Genomic DNA, 19,923 nt, shown 5'->3' with positions numbered 1-19,923 from the left:
CACACACACACACACACACACACACACACACACACACACACACACACACACACACACACACACACACACACACACACACACACACACACACACACACACACACACACACACACACACACACACACACAAAACCCGTACATATGTGGAAGCATTTTATTTCACAACACAAATCTGCAGGAAATAAACCGGAAGATAGGCTAGCCACCAGAAGGAATGCTTTTAAATGATCACTCTGGGATGCAGATAATATTCCAAGTTTCCACTGTTGTGACATCTCTGCTGTAAGTCACAATTCATTTTCTGCATGAACACAGATTTTAAAAAAAAGTTTGCAGTATCTTGTTTACTTTGATTTTCCACCTCTTAGAAACAATTGTAAGTGCATGAATGGGTTTCTCAGTCCAGACCAGTGTGAATAGTTCTCTGCATTTTTTAGCTTCTTCAGGAAGAACACATCTTATTTTCTATTTGCATGTCAATAAATTATTTTGGGTATAACCTCCAGGTGCAATTGCCTCCTTTTGCTTTTTGTTGAAAAATGTCATACTCAAAATGTGCCATTTTACACAAAACCTTAAAATAAAAGATGTTTACAATAAAATACTTTTATGAACAAAAATTTTTAGAGGGGGAAACATTTGCTGACTTTGAAAGATAAAAAAGAGCCTTCATTTAAATCATTTTTCTTGGGATCCATTTAGTGTTTTCTTAATTTAAATAGTTGAATAACTGTAAATCATATCTGATTGTTAAGGGATTTATTTCGCCTGACACAGGAGCTTTAATAAAGGTCAATATTCAGAAATTAGAACTGAGGAATTAAAGCACACACTTCAAAAAATCCTGTGCAGCACAGCAGATGATTAAGGCGACATAACAAGGTAAACAGAACATCACCTACTGTATACACGGTTATTTCATGGCACTTTGTTTTGGCACTTAAGTTATTTTTTTTAAATTTCGAGCCTTGATTTTTAGAATCTTCTATAAGGAATCAAACCAGAGAGTTAAAAATAAATAAATTAAAATAGCCGATTACTGCCCCCCCCCCTCCTGAGATTACTAACATCATCTATAGTATTTACACTTATGGCTGTGGCAGACATGGCTGTACATTCCCTCTAATAAATGAGGGGTCAGCTAATCCAATACCACACAATAAACAGTGGCAAGTAAGAGCTTTCGGAGCTACTAAAAAATTAAAAAATACAAGCGAAACATCAAATAGCTCAGATTTTCTAAAGACACGTCATTCAAGAAATTACTTCTACATTATTTCAACATCAGTCCCTCGCACCCCCTTTCCCTTATGTTCAAATCCAGAAAATGTAAACAGTTTGCTTCAAGTAAGCATACAAAAGTGGTTACAGACACATCAGAAGTTAGCTAAAAACATTCACATTTAGAAAGACAATCAAGCCCTTGAATGACTAGTCTAAAATTGGACTATTACAGCATGTAGCAGGAAACCAAAGCAGGAAGTCAACCATATTGAAGAATAAATGTGAGCTTAACAGATATTATCTTGGTGATAACGTCTCGTTAAATCACGGTAATACCAGCTGAGAATGTGATGAAGATTCCTGCACATGGTGGTTTAGACTTTTTTTTTTTTTTTTTTTTTTTAACAAGGCTTTTTCCACAGTAACATGAAAAAGTCAACTAAGTTGACCATTTAGGACTCAAGTATTTAAAAACATCATCCCTTACTTTTTTTAAACTATTTTTTCATAATTTTCGTTCTTTATAAGATAGTATAGTAAAAACTGTCAGGAAGCAGGGATGAGAGGGGGAAGGCATGCAGCGAAAGGCCCAGGCTGGAGTCTGAACCGGGCCGCTGCAACAAGCACTTTGAGTGATAGTACGCACTCTATCCGGTGACCACCGGGGGCGCCAATCCTTTTCCTTTTTAGAAGACTCAACCAGCACTGTCCACAAGGAAAGGTTGGACACTGACCTTTGTAAAAATATATATATGTTTTTTATGTAATGTTAGGTTTATCTTGTATGCCAGATGATTTGATGTCCTAAGAGTCGCTTAAGACACAGAGAAGGAGACTTGTTGGTGGCATTGGTCTTGAAAAGAGCCGCACACACAGTGAAGTACTGGTCAAATGAGCCTCTGATTACCCCCGCCTCTCTGCTGCAGTCCTTCCACCAACACTTCCAGATGTAAATGCAGTGATTCCAAGCCTCAATTATAGATCCGACAGTCCCTCCGCGTGTTCACTCAGCTCCATAGTGTAATAGTCCAGAGGACGCCTGAAAAAAACACACACACACACACACACACACACACACACACACACACACCTTCAGTACACATAGTAGTAATTTCCTGTTTCATAGCACCCACTCTGCCCTCAACCTATGCAATCTACCACTACATCAGTTCGTGATTGGCTGTATTTTTATTTATATCTTATAAATCTTAGTGTAATGGTCCAGAGGATACCTGAAACGCACGCACGCACGCACCCCCCCCTTCAGAACACATAGTAGTTCATAATTTCCTGTTTCATAGCACTCACTCTGCCCTCAACCTATGCAATCTACCACTACATCCGTTTGTGATTGGCTGTATTTTTATTTATATCTTAACCTGCACAAGTGTAGAGAGAGGGATTTGATCTGTAGAGCAACTTTTAACCACCATGAAAAATTATTGTGGAGTGTGGGAGTAAGATGTTATGATCAATGGAGAAATATGTATCTCAATGTTGAACTTCCTCTTTCGATGACTTCCTATTCTAGATCACTTTTAAATGTTCTGACAAGAAAGAAGTTCTTGGTCTTTAATTCTGAGCTTGAGTCTGACACTGAAACCTGACATTTCCTCCTGACATTTTAGACTTTGGGAAGCCATTCTGCAAGACCGGAACAGTGAAATAAAGAAAAAAAGGAGAAGAAAAAACTAATGTTTAAAAGGAAACTTTAAATAACTGCATTGATAACATTTTGAAAGCTCCCTATTGCAATTTTCCTCCAATATAGAGTACATTTCTTCAATGACAGCTCTAATCTAATTCCACATGGCTGTTGTTCAAATAATGACCGAATACTTCAATCCCACCACAGGCTGCTACTTTTTCCATTTCCTCCAAGAAGTGATTGAGGACTGACAGTGTTGATCAGAAAAGAATGAAGGACATCATGTTATGTAAATGAAAAAACAACAAAATAAACAACAATGAAGCTAAATCAGCATCACTTACTCAATGTGTTGCTTAATATTCTATTCACAACAATCAATCACTGTGTAATAGAAATATGTATTGCAAGTCAAATAATTAAATAATGATTTGTTCCCAGCAAAACAGAAAAATGAAATGCTGTTTACATAGTGTCACGTTGTGATGAGTGAGCAGTGAGCACATCCAGCAGAGAAGAAAGGGATAATGAGAGTCCTTACCTCCTCCTGTAGAAATATGTGAACAGAGCAGCTCCTAGTCCCAGCAGCAGAAGCACTGCTACTACCAGCCCTATCTGTAACCCCAGGGCGGACGCTAGGAGATTTAAAAATAAAATAAACATTTGATACACGTACTGAACATGTTGATGAGTTTAAAAAAAACATGTGATTAAAAATTCCAGATGAAACTTTAAAACTAGAAAGCAAATTAGTTTTCTTCAGATTTTACAAGACCATGAAAGACTCGTATAGAAAGCCAGTCCTCTTTGCAAAATAGAACTAACTGATTACAGTTTATGTTACAGATCACTTCAGCTGGAAACACAGGCTATTACCACGTGTAGCAGACTCAGAGTGAACAGTGAGCATTAATAGAAACACAGACTTTCTATTGGAGAGCAAGGACTTTATTTCCGCTCATTCTTCGGATTTAAATGTATTCTTTACAGAATGACTGCTTTCAAGAGCTTCAGGGGCGTCCAGTAAATATAGAGCACATTTTCTTTTCAATAGGCACTGTAGAGAGTGATAAGCATATGCAATAGATTGCTAAAGTGCTTGCACCGAGGACAGACTGAGCAGCATTTACAAGATTATACATGAACACATGAGAATCCCTGGAGATTTGGTTAATTGTGTATAACGATTGTGAGAGACGTCTGTTATTTTACTCACACTTAGCAGTCTGACGCTAAGATTAGGTGCTAATAGTCATTCATTCTGGTCGGGACTTTGCTGAGAGACTTGACAGACCAATCATTTCAAAAGGCAAATAATATAAATACTAACATCCTTGTCTTTTTGTCAGGATGTCGTGGTGACTCACCCCAGCTGTTGACTGTCTTCCACTAGGACACACTACACCAGATAAAACAGCGAACTGCACCCACTTTGGTTGCGATCTTACAGTTTAAGTAATGATTACTTACCAAAACGGCCCAGTGTTTTGTGCAGAAACAGTCTGTTTGGGTATGTTTTTTTGCGCCTGGTGGCTGGTATTATGTTATAAAGAGGGTGCTAACCTGTGCCAGTGTAACGGTCTGTGGACGGGACAGAGCAGACGTCTCCCTGAGCATATGAAGGATTCATGTGTGATGTCTGGATTATGAGGGCCTTCTGATGGTCCGACAGCGCCTGGATGTTTCCCCACACTCGCAGCCACCCGGACACACAGGAAAAATTGGCTCCTTGAACAAGATGACAGACACAAAATGTTAAGTATATACATATACAAATGTGTAGCTGTATATGCAGGGATTCTCCTGGCTAAGAACAAGGCAGAGGTGGTGATTTTTTCTTTTTTTCGTAATTCTCTATGAAGGGAAAACCCTGATATATTTTCACATTACATATACAGGAAACAGGAGATGGGAGTCTATATCTGAAGACATAATTCATGACAATTAGACAGCGATTTTGGCATATTGCCAGAAAGAAGGCCCATGTATTGCTCATTTACACAGGACAAGGCAAAGCCGGCATATTGGCGGATGAAAATGACAGAAAATAACCAGCTGAGCCTTTTTATCTGTAAATAAATCCCTCTTCTATGAGACCGTTAGAAAGGTTGAGAGAGCAGAGTGCTACTCATCTCCTGTGAGTTGCTACATGATAAGTGTGGTGAAGCAAACACCATACCATAAAGCTGCGAGCACACCGCACTGGCCGTGTGGCGAGATTACATACAAAGTCAATGTACTAGCGCGTGGCCGCACGTCCACCCAAGGATTGGCGTCCAGCGGGGGGTTTTTCCGCGGCGCGTGGCTCATCGAAGCGCGTGAATCGAAGGTGCGACCATTTGCGGTGAACGCAGAAGATGAAAATATTTATCTTTTTGGCGTCGCGATAGCCAATCAGCGTTGAGATTGCCCGGTGGTCTGCAAGATGAGGTGGGCGTGTGCAGTGAGGACATTGTGCTTCCAATACATTCTGCAAATATGTGTATTTTGCATCTGTTTAGCCGTGCTGCTTTTGATTATATCCAAATATACCTTTGAACACTATAATTCTCACAGTAAGAATAAACGCACAATCCGCTGCAATGTTCCTGCATCATAATCATAGTCAAATAAAACTCCATGGTAACAGCGACCTATAACGCTGTATTGATTTGTTTGTGTCAAATTTCACCTATAGAGCCACGGGAGTCTCGCTATAAAAATAATAATATTTTTTTTTTCAAATAACACAATTTGTCAACGCTTGAGAATTTCTTACATTTAAAATCAGCCAAACGTTACGATTTTAAAATGAGTTAGAGTGCCTCACCTTGGAGATACATGGCAGAAATGCCACAGTGACACCTTTGCTCCAGGTAGTCGGCCACCTCAGCAACCCTCCTCCCTTGGATTAGACCGCTGCAGTCTGGGACATATAGAGACCAAAATGTTAACCTAGTTATGATAAAATCCACAAATAATCCATTACCTTTGCATATAGGAAGCATGGGGGGAGAGAGATGGGGAAGACATGCAACAATACCAAGTGTGGATAAAACCATGTAGTTGTATACATCCTCCTCAATGCTGTTTTTTAAAAAGTTATGAATGCAAACTTTAATGCACCTCAAGCATATTTGGTGCACTATGTAGTGTAGTTGTTTTTGGTTATAGCATACAACTATAAATTCATCTTTGAGTCTCAGAGTCAACTCTGTGGGCTATGGGTGCGTCTGTTACACCGTGCCACTACTGGGGAGGGTGCTAAAAGTAAAAAACATGTCTAATTCTACACATAGTGGTTTTAATAACAGAGTGCATCTAATTCTTTTTTAGCGCCCAAAATCAGGCATCACAAATTTGCCTGTTTGACCTTTGCAATCTGTGCACCATCTAAACGTATCTATCCTCCTTAGAACGTATTTTTTTAAAAAAGAGCCCTGACCTCCTGGCTGCTCTTGCCGGTCGCTGGACAGTGGGCCGAGGCACAGGTCAATGTTACTGGAGAAGGCGGCGCTGGGACAGAGGTTGGTGCTGCGAGGTGTCGGGGAGGAGCTTGTCCAGGAGGAGGGGCTCCTCACTTCACAACAGGAACAACGGCTGAGAGAAACAGGACCATCTTCAACTGACCTGCACATGAACGCACAAAAACATGTATAAATTCACACAGACGTAGAATAGTAGTCTTTCAGTGACCTCCAAAAAAAAGCGCTATATAAATCCTATCAATTATTATTATTATTAAAGTATGTATACCGAAACGTATTTTGCATTTACATGGTTATGGTTGCAGTACTGGTCTTATACAACAAGATAATATGGAGTCTATTAATACACAAACATGATTGCCACTCAACTGCACTAAGCTATGCTAAATGGAATAGTTGGAGCCTGTTTCGCAAACATACAATCCAATGATATAAATAATCAGTCGAAAGTTCCCAATTATGAAGTGGCTCTGGAAACCTGGATTTACTTATTGACCTTTAAGGGATGAGGTCTGTTTAAATGGGCCAGCAGGATCTCAAATGACTTCAATACAATTATTTATCCTATCTAACAAATGCAGTCATTGATTTATGTTTGAATATCTGACCAAAATGATGTATGTAGTCTTTCATTTTTTGGGAGTTTATTCTCAGTGTTTTTTTTCTGCACCTTTTAATTGACTCTTCACAAAGCCTCCTCATGTTGTCCTAAATTAGACTCATTGAATATGAGTGCTGCTGTAAACAAGCTACACTGAGTCAATTGCCAGAAATAGAGGGTTTCCCCCAGGAAATGGGTTAGTAACCCCAGCTGATTGTTTAAAAAGAGGGTTTACTTAGAACACCTTTCCCTGACTCTTCATGCCGCTTTAATTAGATAAAGTGAAGCACACATGAAATGAGACAGTGAGTTTGACAGAGCCTGACTGAGTGTTTCTATGGATTTATTAACTTTTTATCATGTGAAAAAGGCTTTTAAGCATACAACACACTGTCAGTTATGGTCACACACAATCCGTTTCCTGCTGTAGTATTAATGGCCGTAAAACAAAGCAGGTTGCTATTTGGTAAAAAATAGTCTTAGGTTAAATAAGATCACTAATGACCCTATATTTTAAGATGAAGGCCTTCACATGACATTTTTAACAGTCATATTTTAGCCTTAGTTGTGTTTAACACTAAAGCTGCGAACACACTGCAGATTACATACAAAGTCAATGTACTAGCGCGTGGCCGCGCGTCCACCCAATAATTGGCGTCCAGCGGCGGGCGTTTCCGCGGCGCGTGGCCGTGCCTCATCGAAGCGCGTGAATCAAAGGCGCGACCATTTGCGGCGCGGCCAACATATGCGGCGAACACAGAAGATGAAAATATTTATCTTTTTGGCGTTGCTGCGCTGCGATAGCCAATCAGCGTTGAGATTGCCCGGTGGTCTGCAAGACGAGGTGGGTGTGTGGAGTGAGGACATTGTGCTTCCAATACATTCTGCAAATATGTGTATTTTGCATCTGTTTAGCAGTTGGTTGTACTTTAGCCAAGGTAGCGCCGGTTAGCATAGTGAAACTCACCCAGCTGTGTACTGTTCCGGAGGATAATATGAACCCAAACTTGACGGTAGTGTCCGTGTGGAATTCCAATATAGTAGCCTACAGCGAAGCACCGGTGTTGTCCTCCGCCAGACCACGCACTTTCACTTTCAGGTAGGCTGATGTCTGCCTTTATTTTTGCCACTGAGCACACACTGCTGTTTTTAATGTGTTTAGTATGTTGCTGAATTGCTGTTAATGTGTGTGTATTTGCGATCGGGGTGCGTCTTCATGCTGTTTTAATGCTATTTGTGACATGACTGCCGCTGGTTACACAGTGTAGGCCTACCTACATCTGTATTTTTTGGCACAGCTGGACCATGTTGTTGTTGTTGTTGCACCGTAAGTGTGACGGGTCTGATCTCAGAAACGGCGTCTGCGTCAGGAATATATGGCCTAATATGATCATGCGGCGAGCAACTTGCGTTCACGCGGCCAACCGCCGCAGGGGGCGAGTGCAGTGTGTTCGCAGCTTTAGATCAAAAGTCCAAACACGTAACATGCTGTTGAGTTGATCCTGTGTTTACCTGAGAGCTGGAATGACTTGTCTCCCTCTGGTGGTGGACAGAGAGGAGAGCAGCTGCTGGCTTTCACTGAACACCAGTACATCTCTGAGACTGGAATTGGTCAGAGCGATGCCTGCTCTACAGACACTGAACAGGTCGTAGCAAAGGACCACTGCTCCTCGTGACGGCACCGTGGACCCCTCTGGAAACGTCTGATCTATGCAGGAGAGAGGGGAGGTGAAGGAGTTGGTTATAAAGCAATACAAAGAGGGACACAAAGAGGGTTTGATATTAAGAACTCTATCCCTGAACGACGTTGTCTACTACTGCCCTCACCTGCACTAGTGACATTTCCGACAATATAAAATCCTTCCTGGTCGATAGATCCGGTCAGAGGGAGGGCGATGACTGTCCCACTATGCTCCTGGTCGAACACAGTGAGCACCAGGCCCAGCAGGTCTGTCATGGGCGGCCCCTTCAGCTCCAAAAAGGCCCTCTGCTGGCTGTGATTGGTCCAATGGCCACTGGCCACCTCACTGATGACCACACCCATGGGGGCTGGAGGGGGGCGGGGGCAGGTGTTCTCCCTCAGAGGAGTGGGTGGGGCCACCTGTAGTGAATAGTGATCGATACATTTCATACAAACAAGATTTTTTTCAAAGACTTTATGATAGTGAAAAGAGACATAGATGAAATGGGGTAGAGAGGCGAATGACATGTAGAGACTGAACATGGGTCGGACTCGAAGCGGGTCGCTACGAGGAGGACTGGGCCTCAGAGGGGAGGGGGAGGGGGGGACATGATTTTAAGTGGAGATTTGATGTATTATCCAATAAGGACACATTTAATTATACATTAGTGTAATAAGAAAACAAGTGCTCTAAAACTGCCAAAGTATTTTATGGAATATATAAATATGTTGTAACCCTACAACCATAATGGGTGTCTTCACTTTGTGTACAAATTAGTTTCTTACTTTAAGACAGGGCCAAACTATTCGTTTCCTCTGTTTCGGTCTTCATGCTAAGCTAAGCTAAGCTTTGCAGCTCTTAGTTGTAGCTTCATACTTAGTGTAGAGACATAAGAGTGGTATCAATATTCCAATCTTACTCGGGAAGAAAACAAATCAGAACATTTCACAAAATGGAGAACTTTTCCTTTAGTTAGAGTTATTTGTTTTGATTAAATTGTTGTGTTAAAGCACTGCAGTTATTCAGGTGATCCCTTCGCCCTTTGTACTCACTGAAAAAGCAGACAGGTCGTAGGGGTAAAGGCCTCGACAGCGGCTGAGGGCCTCGTCACCAGGCAGAACCTCTGGGTCCTCTAGGAGAGGCAGCTGCCCTGGCGTCAGAGCTTTACTCAGCTCCTGCGCCTCTCTGTCTGAGCCTCGCTGCCGGTACACCACTGCATCCAGCAGGCCTTTGGTGGGGATCCCCCTTTGTGTGACCGACGGTGGGCCAAAGGGGCTGCGGTAGAGAGCCACTGCATCTGGCCCGTTCTGGATGGTATTGGGGGGCAGGCGGAGTGACGGAGCTGGCACTAGCCTGTCACTGCCCAGCAGGAAGTAGCCCTTAGCAGTGGTGAAGTGTCCACTCAGACTGATCTCCCTGTAGGGTTTGTTGTTGTGTGCACTGAACAGTAGTATCCAGATGCCCTGCAGGGAGACGCGGCGTCCCGATGGGTGCCACAGCTCGATGTACTCTCCGTCCTCGGCCGCCCCAGGTGTGTCAGTGTTCAGCTCATTGATCAGGAAGTCACTGTTTCCCCAGGGTGGGAGGTGAGACGGCCAATCTGTACCTCCTGGAATCACTAAAGCACAAAGGAAGGTTAAGGTTAAATAAAGAGTTTGACTTGACTTCATTCTGGTCATAGTGATCCTGGAGAATACTTGTAAAAATCACATTTTGTCAAAATCATTGAACATCTCTTTGTGATCTGCTACCTGTGCGTACAGTGTGAGCGCAGAAAAATAAAAGAAGGCAAGAAAGCAGAACTACATTTGAAAGTTTAATTTCATTGTCAAGTTGAAAAATAGGCCCACATAACTTTATGCATCTTAACACAAAATGAGCAAGGAATTAACAAAAAGGAAATCCATATTAAGACCAACCTACTGTAACAACATAAAGAACAAAACAAATAGGTCTAACAATAATAGCCTACTCAACTAGGATCACACATTCACTATCTGAGTTACAGTGATGGCAAATGTAGGGTCTGCTCACTCTAACTAAGCAGAGATTGTGTGCCCACTGGTTGCACATACAACACTTCCCTGAACGGGTGCTGGAGAACGTTTCCATACAAACCAAACACAAACTATCCTCTTCATCTCCTGTCTCTTTCTCTTCTGTTTCTTCTTCCCCAGCTGGGGTGGAGTGCATTGGTTGCAGTAGCCTTGGCAACTGGTCTAGTTTGGGATGCACTGGGTCGTTTTGATTTTGTTGCCCTTTTTCTCTTTTGCATGCTAGTTGCCTTTCCTGCTCAATTCTCTCCTTCTCTGGGGTGTCAGTGAGGATACAGCTTGACATTTTATTTTGTTATTGGGTTCCTTTCCTGGCTGCACCCTTTGGATAACATGTGACAACCAACCTCCCAAAAAATGTGACGACCAACCCCAACTGGAATTTATTGCTAGCATCAAGGCCGACAACCATCTGACAACTAATTAGCTTGCTCAAAACAATCTAAACTATAGCTTACCCTTCACACTTTTTAGGGTAACAAGTGTTTTGTTATAAACCCATTGTGTAAAAGCCTAGAAGAAAAATACTGAGGAGCTAAATATTTTCAATTTGACATGAAAAACACTAACAGTCCTTTCACCTCAAATGCAGCAGTCTAACTCCAAGGAAGACTATGGAGGTGACCTCTGATCCCAGTTGTTGATATTTACATACCAAAATTTAACAGACAGCGCCTTCTGGATCCGAGATATAACGATTGTGACAACCTACCCATGTGACAAATTACCCCGTTCTCCCCTATTTCATGCACAATATCATATGCTTATTAATGCATCTTTTTTGGCAGCCAACTGTCAGAAAATATCCAATCACAATCATACAAGTGCACTGAGGGGGCTTTAAAAAAAAAGTTACTTCTCACCGTTACTCTGATTCCTACATGCCTGCCACAGCTCCCTCCACCTTCGCAACCTCCTACTTGTGTATAAATCATGCTCCTAATCCTAACACTACTCATGCAACTGAAGGATTGATAATGTTGACTTTTTACTTCAAAGAGCTGAACCTAGGACATGTTTGATACTGCAATGAAGATCGGCTGATTATAAGGATCTTGTATTGAGGTACAAACATCTTTTTCGACCTTGGAAAGAAAACGGTTGAGAAAACAATCATACCACAAGGTCCATTTAGTATCCGTTGTTGCTGCTGGAAAGTACAAAAGTGTATCCTTATTTATGTGACCTCACTACAATACATATCTTATCAAATACTTTGTTTGTAATCTGTTACAAGGTAACTGGTAAAGGAGTCCACAAAGTAAACTAAAAGGCTTTCAATATTTGTGAAAGCCCAAATTATTCCACTAACAAAGAGGACCTTATCTTTCATTTCCTTCTTGGAGCAGCAAACCCGGCCTGCACCCACTCTCAGTTCTTTAATTTTCAACACTTGTCCCACTGAGAGCTAGTATTAGCTTCTTAACCAGTTCCTTAGGTGGTAATTATGAAATATGTGACTTCCCTGATGTCAGCATACTGTCTGCTTCTGAGCATGTGCAATTTTTTGAGTAGCTGGATTGCAAATCACTTTCTGATAATTACTCTCTGGTTCCCAAGTTGGAAAAAAAGAGATCAATCTGAAAAGTATCCATGTTTGCATGTATACACATGTAGCTCTTTATGTGCCAAGTTTGCAACAATTAACGACAGTCACCTTGTGCAGATGACTCATCCACATAGTCTCACAGCAACACATTATCTTGCTCTTACGTTACCTAGCCATGGCTTTGCCTAAATGATTTTGTTGAGTTAGTATCTTCTTCTCTTAGTGGGCAATTCATACTCACCAGAGGAAAATGTAATGCATACACCTATTTGAAGACATTACAGTTAAGCTGCATTTGATAACATTTAAAATGACATCTTCTTATTCTAATCTCACCTGGGTTTTAAAACAGAATCTGTGGAATGAAGGCAGGTTTATAACTTCTTTGAAGGATGGGCACATTCATTATATTTAGGTGAGTTCAGAATCTCATGCATAAGAAGTGCCATCGATTGAATATTTGTGAGGAGCTCAGGTGGGACTCTTCACTGCCTGTCAGTAATGCATGCATACACTATTCCCTCCCTCATTACCTGTGAACAGCAGACCAAAAGCAAAAATGTATCCAGCTAAAAAGTGGGATTGAGTAGACTGAATCTCATAAACTGAGGCACATTCAAACACTCACCGATACTATAAGGGCAGATCTTTGGCCAGGGGCACTGGTTGGGCTGCCCAGGAGTTTGCGGGGCCTCCCAGAAGGCACCAGGATCTCTGGTCCACGTGGCCACACCACAGCGACTGAGATCGAAGCCTCCTTCTCTCAAACTGGGAAAAATTTGATCTCATTACAAAAAATAATAATTTAAAGGGTTATATTGCAATTTGTTAGTGGATGACATATTCATATTTTGGTGGATAACATTCCCATCGGCCTCAGCTGCATGGACGTCGATTTGGCTAAACAAGTGGGGGGGACAAACAGGCATTCTGGAGTGCATTTTCAAAAGTGGGGGGGACAATGAGGAAACATCTTTTTTTCTCTTTAGTGCAGGTAATGAACGGTTCTGAAAGACGGCATACCCGCTCACTAATGAATACAATGTATACAAAACACTGATGTCTGACACATTTGATGAAAAAAGCATTTTCAAAAAGCAGCGGACATATGAGCCACTAGCTGCCCAACCAAACATGACGTAAACAAAAGGAGCTTGGGAAGGGTTAATATGTTTGATGGACGCGCGCTCACCGGCCGGCGGGGAGACAATTCTTATCAGCGGTATCTTGACAGGCTATCAACACACACCTCAGAAGAGAAGGTGCAGAGGGGTATACTACGAAACAAACTCAACAGAGCCCGGCTCTCTTTTTTTGATCTGGTTCAACATAACACACACCCTCGCTCAGAGCTAACCGGTATCACGAAGGAAGTTATCAACCTCTTATGTTGAACGAGGGTTTCGGCTTCAGGCTCTGTGCGCGTCCCCATGAAAGGGGGCGTTTGACCCGTCATTTGACTCTGCATCCGCACAAAATGGACTGATCTTGTGCCGCTAACTTTACACAAACGGACTGATTGTGCGCAGCTGAGTAAAACAAAAGTGTGTCGCCAACTTCATTCAAGAGGAAGAGTTTGTCAGTCTGAATTATTACAGCAGAAATCAGAGAGCCGAAAAAAACTCTTACTGCAAATAGGCTAAGGAGAGTGGAATGCTGCCAGCATGGAAATTATTTATTTATCTTGCCGATCGTTCTCGCAGTGCGTAACGTGACATTATAAAACAATGAAACGTTGAACTCGGATTTAAACACTATACCATTTAGCCTAATATATATATATAGGCTACTTTGCTATATTTATAGCACTACGCCTATAGTCCCACACTTAAGAATGTAATTTAAGTCTGACACTGTCCCCAAATGAATAGCCTATGGAAAATCACTTTAGTTTTGGGCCACATCATAATGAATACAATTTGATTTAGACTATTAGCCTTTTATTTGAATCTTACAAATACCAATAGGCCTACATTAAAAAACCTGTAGTCTGGATTTTTCGGACAAATATGAATCTACTGTGAGAAGCTTAAACTGCGAGTCTGCAGCGATGTCCGAACTGTGACAGCTGTCACCTGTCACGTCCCAACTGTAATCGCTACTGATGAAAAGAAAGAAGCCCACAGTGAAATAATGTTGCAAACTGTGATTTTATAGAACGCTTTATTAAGAGCCAGTGTGTGTAGATCGCCAGGTAAAACCATTTGAGGTGAGAGCATAGAGTAGCGCTGAAAAAAAAAATTTAACATTTTCTGCATCAATAACTATGCATGTGGCAAAAAGCCCCAGCGCGATGTTACAGTTCACTCTGCTGTAAGCCTTATGTTACGGCTTCGTTTCGTTCATTAACTTACTGATCAATAAATTTACTTATTTAACGAGTTTCCTCAGTGAGAATATATTGCTCAGACAATAGGCCTATAGTCAGGTCCGCGGGATTTCAAAATGTGTAGTTTCCTTAAAGGGCAGCGCTCTAAGAGCCGAATTTAAGCTCAAACTCTGAAACAAAAACTGCTCTGAGCAGGTTAGCCGTGCAGCCTCTGTTACCACGGTAATCTAGCCAGGTAAAAAGAGAGCCACCTTTCGTGATACTGAAAACTCTGGCTTTAGACTCGACAGACCTCGCTCAGCCCTTAATCTCGCTTCGTAGTATACCCCTCAGGTAGGGGGCTCGCCTGTCCCGCTTCTAATGCACAGTGCACATCAAACATAACGTTAATGCGCGTTCAGAAAGAGGAAGTCACGGCACTCATGTCTGTTAGCTTTTCAAAATAAGAATTTGAAAATAAAAGTCCGCAAAACAAATGTTATTTTGGGGATTAATTTCTCCGCGTGAGAAATTTGAGGTGTGGCGTGTGAGAGTGTGAACGGGTTGATTTGCGTGTGTCTCACGGCCAAAGAGTGAGACTTGGCTACCCTGTTTAAAGCCACTCGCCGTTGTCTCTCTGCTGCTGATTGAAATGCATCAGTCTTCTCTGGTGTGCAAACTAGCGGAGACTTCGGAGCATGTTCACTGTTTTGTCGTTGGTAGGCTATCCACTGCTGTTGTGCTATTTAAAAAAAGTTTAAGGTCTAAGCCTACTAGTGCCGCTTCTACGCTTATCTGTTTAGGTTTAAACAGAGAGAAGGCGAAAAAGAGAGGCGAGAGGCTCACACCATGAGCCGACAGTTCAGCGCGCGCACAGAGAGAGAGAGAGAGAGAGAGAGAGAGAGAGAGAGAGAGAGAGAGAGAGAGAGAGAGAGAGAGAGAGAGAGAGAGAGAGAGAGAGAGAGAGAGAGAGAGAGAGAGAGAGAGAGAGAGAGAGAGAGAGAGAGACACGCTGTGTTTTAATACGGCTGGACGCACTCCATGTCCGGCTTAAAAAGTGGGGGGGACAAAATGAGTCTTGACGAAAAGTGGGGGGTACATGTACCCCCCATACCCCCCGTAATCGACGTCTATGCTCAGCTGTACAATGTGTTTAATGGTAATAAGCAGATGTAAGCGTGTAACCATACTAGAAAGCGTTAGTAAATCGTATGGCAAACATTAACACTGATATTGTAAGCATGTTAGCATCTTTTGCTTAAATGTCACATTTTATACTTATATTCAGGTTTTAAATTGTAATTTGGGTTTCTAGAAATTGTTTAAATTTAGTTATGTTCCCCCCAAAAATAACTTATTTCTCAAAGTACTATTGCTGACTCTGCTCTTTTTAGCCTCTGTCTGAAGTGCTCCGTTTTAGAGCCTGTCTCTTTAAGCACCACCTTCAAAATAACCCAGTCTGCTCTGATTGGCTCTGAATCAAACGCCAGTTCGATTCAGGGGTATCTGGGAGTGGTTATCACAGGTGGAGGTAGTGCTAAGGTAGATTGGTTATAGGGGGTGTGGCTTATCCTCTCATGACGTCATGTGGGGAGAGAAAACTGATAGAATTCTTCAAAACTGCAGCCCCGCCCCAAAGGTTCCTGAACCTTGGTAAAGAACTAGCCCTAGAGCAGGGTCTTTTTCTTGGGTAATCATAGTTCCAGGAACTATGGTTTAGACCCTGGGTCATGCGGTGGAAACACACAGAGTTCCTCCAAAGGTTCTTAGTTCCTGGTCATAGTTCCTGCGGTAGAAACAGGGTAAAAAATTCCCTTTAAAAAGGACTATCACGCTGAAGTACAGCTTTGAACCGTTGTAGACTCTCAACCTTCTTGTAGCCTATAAAAGTATTGTTAGGCAACTTGTCCATTTAAGCGCATTTGAGTCAGTGTGAGTTTGTGTGACTACTCTTCCACAGTGATGACACATGCCGAGAAGGTGCATGCATCAGCAAAGAGGAACAGTGGTAACAAGTTGACCCTTTCCCTGATCCAGCGAAACACAAATAACAGAATGTGTTTCACAACACTTGAAACCACAGTATGGCTTCTAAAATAAAAGATTGTTACAAACATATTATGGTGAAACTAGGGCTGTCAAACGATTAACATTTTTAATCAGATTAATCACAGGATTCTGTGGATTAATCACAATTAATTTTACCATTCGAAATATGCCCGAAAAATTCAAATTTTCTCTATATATTGTTGTATGAACGGGAAGATAACGGACAGAAGGTGGATATGTACATTTAAATTTAGTATTTTTATTAATTGAAAATCCAAATTATGGTTTTATTACTGAAAATAAGGTTATATTATAAAATAGGTTGTGCATTCTTGAATACAACTTGATTACAGTCCTGTGTGTGTGCGAACATGTTCATTTGTGCCAGGAAGCCGGCGTTATGTTGATGTCCACACCCACACACACACACACACACACACACACACACACACACACACACACACACACACACACACACACACACACACACACACACACACACACACACACACACACACACACACACACACACACACACACACACACACACACACACACACACACACACACACACACACACACACCCTCGCGGGCTCTGAACAGAGTGGACAATGTTTCTCCTCCTGTTGCTCCCGACATCAACTGTCACCCGCGGCAGTTGATTTTATAAACTATCTATGCCCCCGACACAGACGTGACCGTTAGCAGATTAAAACACGGCAAGGGCTAACGTGCTGCTATGTTTGGCTGCGCGCAGCTACTGATCCTGGGTCAGCCATAACGTTAGAGTGACTGTAGTACAGAGCCGGTGGGATGCAAGGGGCGGATCATTCTGCACATGCGTTAATTGCGATAAAAAAATTAACGCGTTAATTCCAGAAATTAATCACCCTGCATTAACAGCCCTAGGTGAAACATCAAAACACATCAGTTTCACCAAAGTAAAAGGATTGGGGTAAGTCTAAACACTCATAGTGTCTTGCCTGTTGCTGAGCTGGTAGGGCTGTCTGCCCGGGATGAGAGTCTCTGTTAGGTTGGCACTAGGCTTGTTTCCAGGTCCAGCAAACACAAATGCATCTATAGGCTGTATCTGACTCAGTGGACTGCCCACGGGGAAGTCTGACGCTCTGCCACTGTAAATAGCCACTGCCCCAGACTCATCTCCTGAAAAGAAATGGTAAGAGGAACAAAAGATTTACAATGAAAAGAAAGTTTATGAATGAAAGGAAAATTGCCCCAAACCTAGAGGAGCGCCGCTCTGCTTCCCCATGAAATAAATAGCTGAAACAGTCCGGCTATCATACAACAATGACCTTTTAGTCTGGGTGGTAAATTGCAACATTACAAGCAACATTGTAACAACCCACACAGCACACTGACCTTTCATGTAGGTGTTCTCTATGGTGATGTGGATCAACCCATGACTGGAGGTGTTCACGTCCTTACTCACGCTGACCCTGTCTGTCTTCCCGTCCAACACAACCAGCACCAGAGGCCCTGCAGCCGAGGCGTCAGTCAGCTCCACAAACCCCTCCACCTGCCCTCCTCCCAGCTTCAGCTCGCTGATGACGGGCATGGTTGGTAGGGCGGCCGGCGGGGTGCAGTTATTCCTCTGACCCGGGGAGGGCGAGGACACCTGAAAGCCCCAGCGGTCCTCGGACAGCAGACACCTCTCAATGGACTCGTCCCCTTCAAGCGCTGTCTCATCCTCCACGAAGGCAGGTTCCCCGGGGGTCAGGGTCTCCGCGAGGAACTCCGCGCCCCCAGTGCGCCTAGTCATGTACACTACGGCGTCCACCAGCCCCATGGCCGTGACGTTCATCTTCTCGCCGTAGCGTGCGGCAGACGTGTGGTAGAGCACAATGGCATCTGGGCCGTTCTGGACTGTGTTGGGAGGCAGGGGGATGGACGGTTTGGGCAGCATGTCCACCGAGCCCACCAGGAAGAACCCTCTGTCATCTGTGCTGTGGCCTTTAAGGTCCAGCACCTTGTAGGCTATGTTTCCGTTGCCATTGTAGAACACAAGGGTGTAGCCGTCCAGCGAGGCCCGTTTACCACTGGTGTGATACAACTCCACAAACTCGGTGGTGTCCAGTCTCGGGTTGTCGGCGTTGATCTCACTGATGATGAGGCAGGGGTCACCACTGACAATCACCACCACCAGGCAGAGGCAGGATGCACAGGCCAAACTAAGCACCATGATTTAACAGCTTCACCTCTAAATTCTGCAAAAAATAAAAGGCCATCAGTTGCATTTCTCAGTGAAATAAAGTGAGTGTTAATAGCGTGTCTCACTGACCTCAAGGAAAACACAGCTGACACTAAATCTGAGCCACAGAAAAAGGACTGGCTTCTGTATTCGTTCAAAGTTCTATGATCAAATTGTATGTATACAGTATACTACTGACAGAACAGACACCCTCGGAGGAGCAAACCTCATGATATCATGAATGAGTCTTCTATGAGTCTATTTATTGTTCATGGTGACATTGGGAATGCACGTCTTCTGCATGAGTCATGTAATGTTGCGAAACACTGGCAAGCAGATGGAAACTTTGCATGGAACGGTGAAACACTGCGCACACGTTCGGATTAAGGCAACAAATGGGCAGATCATCACAAAATAAACTGCACGTGTGTCATATTTCAGGGTTGAATTTGAATCATATGAGGCGGATTGTTCAACCCATTTCTGTTTTCAAAGTCGCCCCAGTTTTAACGTTAGCTAGCCTAAAAACAAATTAGTATCTTAAAATGCTACATCAGTTTTGCACGATAGTGACTTTCTTGAAAAAAAAAACTACGTTGGGAGAACAAAAAAGGCGTCTTTAAGATGAAGAAAGAGTTAAATTCTGCCCTGAAATTATTTCCCCATCTCCCGACACTTATTCCGGTCACGGTTAGGCATCTTTCCGTCGAGAAAAAAAAGGAAGAAAAAAAAAGGCTGTCAATATGCTTTCTATCAGTGGTGCCACACAAGGTCCTAAAAGGCTCGCGACTTACTGTGTTTCCTCGTGCCTTGTCGTTGGCCAGGTGTCGCGAGCTGACCCGTCGAAACCTCTGGGTTGAACGATACAATAGTCCCCCGGCGGAAATAATTTTGGTAAAGTTTTGTTTGCTGCCCTCCGCCGCTCCCTTCATTCACAAAGCAGCACTTTCTCCCCCCGGACTGTGGGCGGTCAGACTGACTGAGGGGGATGATGCTTGCCAGGGAAAGCTCTCTCTCTCTCTCTCTCTCTCTCTCTCTCTCTCTCTCTCTCTCTCTCTCTCTCTCTCTCTCTTGTTTTTTTTCCTTCGGCTCAGTAAACCATTGAGCCACAGCTGAAGATAGCACTAAAGCCA

At 42.9% G+C, this 19,923-nt stretch overlaps 1 protein-coding gene across 1 annotated transcript; it reads right to left on the bottom strand.

Moving 5' to 3' along the window:
- Positions 1-139: 139 nt before the first annotated feature.
- LOC307267025 (uncharacterized protein) lies at positions 140-19,753 on the bottom strand. The gene is made up of 12 exons (XM_080049205.1): positions 19,585-19,753; positions 17,962-18,806; positions 17,565-17,745; positions 12,853-12,992; positions 9,674-10,239; positions 8,767-9,040; positions 8,452-8,647; positions 6,296-6,480; positions 5,681-5,776; positions 4,435-4,599; positions 3,413-3,506; positions 140-2,262 (listed from the first exon to the last, which is right to left on the bottom strand). Exons 2-12 carry the CDS (start codon positions 18,779-18,781, stop codon positions 2,199-2,201), a joined length of 2,781 nt encoding a protein of 926 aa, XP_079905331.1. The 5' UTR covers positions 18,782-18,806; positions 19,585-19,753; the 3' UTR covers positions 140-2,198.
- Between the last annotated feature and the right edge of the window lie 170 nt (positions 19,754-19,923).

This window comes from Ammodytes marinus, assembly GCF_949987685.1.
Source record: "Ammodytes marinus genome assembly, chromosome: 20".
In the NCBI taxonomy this organism is placed as follows: Eukaryota; Metazoa; Chordata; class Actinopteri; order Uranoscopiformes; family Ammodytidae; genus Ammodytes; species Ammodytes marinus.
This window is presented reverse-complemented; position numbering and strand designations above follow the sequence as displayed.

Coding starts and splice junctions, on each gene's coding strand:
- LOC307267025 (XM_080049205.1), bottom strand. CDS start 18,781: ATGGTGCTTAGTTTGGCCTGTGCATCCTGCCTCTGCCTGGTGGTGGTG. Junction 5,777..6,295: donor CCGGCAAGAGCAGCCAGGAG/GTCAGGGCTCTT, acceptor TATATGTCCCAG/ACTGCAGCGGTCTAATCCAA. Junction 3,507..4,434: donor AGACCGTTACACTGGCACAG/GTTAGCACCCTC, acceptor TAAATCTCCTAG/CGTCCGCCCTGGGGTTACAG.